The following is a 4,636-nucleotide window of genomic DNA, read 5'->3' as shown; positions in this document are numbered from 1 at the left end:
TCGGTGGCTGGGCACGCCGGGGATCACTTGCCGGTGCGAAAGGGCAGCGGGCCGGGGGAGGGTTGTCCCCAACCTGCTGCCTCGGTGCCTTCCCGGGGGACGGCGTGAGCCTGCGGCTGGGGGAGAAGGTCCCCCCTCGCTCGGTGGGTAAAGCCCCTGTGCCCTGAGGTGCCTTGTCCTCACGCCGATTGCCCCAGCCTGAGAAATCCCTCACTTCTGTTCGGGAACACATTTTTTCCCCCCTTTAGGTAACGTTAATTGACTTCAAAGTGTTATCAGCACACTTGCTCAAAGACAGTTGCCTCTCAAAGTCTTTGCCTTGAGGTTCCCTTTGTCTGTATTTAAACAGAAAAGTTGTTGCAATGTTATGTGAGTCAGCTGTAGCACTTGGTACCAATGCTTCCCGCATCTTAGCAAATCTCCTCTGCCTTGTCTGTGCAAATCCAACAACAAAAAATGCTTGGGCTTCTGCGGGTGTTGGTGTCGCTTTGATTCTTAGTCCTGTGCTTTTGGTTTGTTAACCGGCCCATCTCGTTTTCATGGCCTTCAAAGATGACGAAATACTCATATGATGGATACCGTAGTAGAACATTGTTGCTAGATAAGGCTTAACTTAAGATAAGCAGGGGGTTTTATGGGCCTTTAAGATAGGCAGTTTGACCATTAAAGGTCCCATCACACCATTGTATGGATTGGGAACAAGAAGGGAGGAGCTGACCTGTACATTCGTGCTCAAAATGCCCATTCCGTGTATTTGCATAAAGTTGACTTCATTTTCTGTGGGTCTTATATGTACTGCAAAAGACACTCGAGCTCTTCTTTAGCTCTCCTTTAAGCCCCAAAGCAGACAGGGTCGTTTTCAAACGAGGGTTGAGTTTGCAGGGGATGCAGGGCACTGCGTGCAGAAACAGAAGTTAAGCTGTTTGGAAGAATCACAGAATCACAGAATCGCTCGGTTGGAAAAGCCCTCTGAGATCATCATGTCCAACCGTTCCTGTCTACCCCCTAAACCATATCCCTAAGTACCTCGTCTACCCGCTCTTTAAACACATCCAGGGATGGTGACTCCACCACCTCCCTGGGCAGCCTGTGCCAGCTTCTGACGACCCTCTCAGGAAAGAACTTCCTCCTTAGCTCTGACCTGAACCTCCCTTGGCACAGCTTGGTGCCGTTTCCCCTTGTTCTATCCCCCATCACCTGGGAGAAGAGCCCAGCACCCACCTCTCTCCAAGCTCCCTTGAGGCAGTTGGAGGTGGTGATGAGGTCTCCCCTCAGCCTTCTCTTCTCCAGGCTAAACAAGCCCAGTTCCCTCAGCCGCTCCTCATCAGGCTTGTTCTCCAGAGCCCTCCCCATCCTTGTGGCTCTTCTCTGAACACGCTGCAGAATCTTAACATCCTTCTTCTAGTGAGGGGCCCAGAACTGAACACAGCACTCGAGGTGCGGCCTCACCAGTGCCGAGTACAGGGGGATGATCACCTCCCTGGCCCTGCTGGTCACGCTGTTTTTAATACAGGCCAAGATGCCGTTGGCTTTTCTGGCCACGTGGGCACAGTGCTGGAACACCCCTCACTTGTATGCATTTGAAAATTTGATCTTGAACCATTTGCCTGATCTGTCTTACATCTGTGATTTAGGGTTGCCTAAATACGAGAGGTACTGATAAAAGAAGAACGTCATTTATTTATCTGCTGTTGGGAGAAACTTGCGTTGGGGAATGAGAGACTTTTGGAGACGAACGGTTTGTTAATGATTTCCTGGTACTTGTTGCAGGAGCAGGATGTATACTCTGCTGTCTGGACTCTATAAATACATGTTCCAGAGGGATGAGTACTGCATCTTGATCCTTGGCTTGGACAATGCTGGGAAAACCGTAAGTGCTGTTTGTTACTGGTTGCGTGAACAGCACACGCAATTCTAAACATCCGCCAAAGAGAAAACTTCTGACAGCCAGGCCAAGCTTTCTTGGCTGTATTGTGGGTTATTTTAGTGATGTCTCACCAAAGAATCGACTTTTCCCTCTTAGTTTAATTTAGCATAAGCTTTCAGGGATGTAGCTGAGGCTTTGGTAATCCCGTCATCACCTGCGGTCCCTTCTTTCCTTGCTAAAGCAGGGAACCAGAAGAGTGGTTTGTTCCAAGGCAAACACAGTGCAGTGTGTGTTGGGGCAGGACTCTGCAGAGATGAAAAGGCAGGTTTGGGTTAGGATTACCCCAGCCAGTAAAATATTTGAGAGTAAATACTTTCTTTTTTTCCTTTTCAGACCTTCCTTGAACAGACTAAAACTCGATTTAACAAGAACTACAAAGGGATGAGTTTATCCAAAATCACAACCACTGTAGGCTTAAACAGTAAGTAAATCTGTGTGGAATTTGTTCAGCTTTCCTGTGCAGTTAGACCACAGCTGGTTCTTGTTTGAAATGTTTGAGAATTGACAAGGTCAGAATAGCTCCTGGAATTAGAGACCGTATCTCCCAACTCCTCATGTCTTTTTGCAAGAGAATAAACTAGGTGTGCTTAGCTTAGGAGGAAAAAAAAACCACCCTGAAATCTTAAAAAGCCACGGATCCCATTTCAGTGCTGCACTCAGAGGTTAAGCTGAATTTCACTGGAGTTCATTCACTGCCCTGACTCTGCTGTGATTTGCACTGATACCGCTCTGATACTCTCAGTGCTCACTCTCTGCGAAGGTGGTGTTCTGTTGTGGAAAGCAGCCCCTGGATGTGATTTGTTCCTCTAGAAGACTCCTACCCTGGATTTCTTGGTGGGGTGTGCAGGGGTTTGTGCTTTGGAGAACACCTTTAGTTTCATTGGATTGGCTTTTCTCCTTTCCCTCTAGTTGGTACTATTGATGTCGGCAAAGCTCGGCTGATGTTCTGGGATCTTGGTGGACAGGAGGAGTTGCAGTCTCTTTGGGACAAGGTTGGAGATGTGGTTTTTTTTCCTTTTATAAATGTTTTTCTCTCTTTTAGGATTGAAGCACTATGGCAATTTACTAATCATAGAGGCTTATTGGTAACCCTGATATTTAGCATCAACACTTTTCCACAGATTCAATTATATCTGTGCAAGATTAGCAAAGATATTGCTTGACACTTGCATTATTGTTTACAGACAGCAATTACCAACCCATATCCAAGGGTTGTGCCAGTAGAGATGAGCTTTTTTGGGGGACAGGTGAGCTTTTTCACCTGCTGTATTCAGCAGGTCTGCAGACAGAACAGGCGATGCATTTTGTGTGCCACCAGACCTGTACTGTGGAGACAGCTGGCTCTGACTGGTTGATCTCTTCCATGTGTATCAAACTTTTACCAAATTTAAAAAGAAAATCAGCAACAAATGGTCCTAGCAGATAGATACACTATTGTCTGTGTTATCCTTTCAGTATTATGCTGAATCTCACGGAGTGATCTATGTTATCGACTCCACTGATGAGGAGAGGCTCTCGGAATCTAAAAGAGCTTTTGGTGAGTACCCAGTGTTGCACCTCTGCTGTCATCTCATGATGTGTCGTGGCGCAGTTTGCTCGTTACTCTCATTACTTGTTCCTGTGCCCTTGAAGTGAGCTGCATGGCCTGTTGGTGACACATCTGTACTGCTTTTGCAGTTTTTTGTTCAAATATGTCTTGTCTGTGATGCAGGACTCGCTTTTGTTGCCTATAATGGCCTTAAATCTGGTTTTGTGCTTATTATTGTAATAATTCTGGATTTTTTTATTTCTTAGTCTGTATTTATCACTTTATTAATTCTCATTAATGTGCTTGTTGACCAAAATGAAGTTTGGAGTTTGATCTGGAAAAAAAGAAAGTCTGTGAAGAAAACAGACATGGAAGGTTGTTGAAATGAAACTGTAAAGCAAGGAGGAGCCTCTTGCTTCACCCCTGTGTCCAGACAGTCTGTGCCAGGCATTTGCACAGCTTTATCTTCCAGAACTGGCTCAACATCTGTTTTTATTTCTGTGCTTTATAGAGAAGATGATCACCAGTGAAGCTCTGGAAGGGGTTCCCATTCTGGTGTTGGCTAACAAGCAGGATGTAGAGGTAAGATTGCTGCAGATTTACTTCCTAAGTGAGCAGACCAACCTTGGAAAGGTGAGCTCTGCATTCATGATAAGTTTATTTTTCATTCCTGAGCTGATCCTATGGCGCTTTCCTGCTGCTGGAAGTAATTGCTTTGAATTTAGTTTTGTTTTTTGCCTTTCTCCTCCAACCCTTTTCCAGTGAGGTTACTACAGGCATGTCCATCTCAGCTGTTTTGAGCTTCTTATGTAAACAGAACAGACTATGTAGCTGTGATGGGGTCTTTCTTCGTACCTTGATAATGGTTTTTCCTGTTTATTCAGCAAAAAAAAAAATGTTTAGTGTACTTTGTTTATGCTGCTCTGCTTTTACGTAAGAGCAGCACGACGAATGTATGTGAAGCAGTATGATCCTTTTCCCATAACCGGATAAGATCTGTTCAGTGAAACACTGTTTGTGCTAGAACATTCCATCAGTGACAGCAGTGAATGGCAAGGGATACTTCTTTTCCTGACAATATAATTTGAATTCTTTTTAGCGTACCCAAAACTGCAAAACTCTTGGTTTGCATTTGACAAGTTACACTCCACTGTGACTGATTTAGATCACACAGAATCGCT

General features: G+C 45.2%; 1 protein-coding gene across 1 annotated transcript; it reads left to right on the top strand.

Annotated features, from left to right (window-relative positions):
• Positions 1–1,758: 1,758 nt before the first annotated feature.
• On the top strand, positions 1,759–4,037 carry ARFRP1 (ADP-ribosylation factor related protein 1; the record flags this gene model as incomplete). The annotated part of the gene is made up of 5 exons (XM_010178800.1): positions 1,759–1,870; positions 2,261–2,348; positions 2,837–2,919; positions 3,383–3,464; positions 3,967–4,037. Coding segments are annotated over exons 1-5 (417 nt in total), but the record flags the coding sequence as incomplete, so codon positions are not given.
• Between the last annotated feature and the right edge of the window lie 599 nt (positions 4,038–4,636).

This window comes from Mesitornis unicolor, unplaced genomic scaffold (genome assembly GCF_000695765.1).
Source record: "Mesitornis unicolor isolate BGI_N332 unplaced genomic scaffold, ASM69576v1 scaffold35012, whole genome shotgun sequence".
Taxonomy (NCBI): Eukaryota; Metazoa; Chordata; class Aves; order Mesitornithiformes; family Mesitornithidae; genus Mesitornis; species Mesitornis unicolor.
Note: the sequence above shows the minus strand (reverse complement) of the source record. Positions and strands in the feature narration are given on the sequence as shown.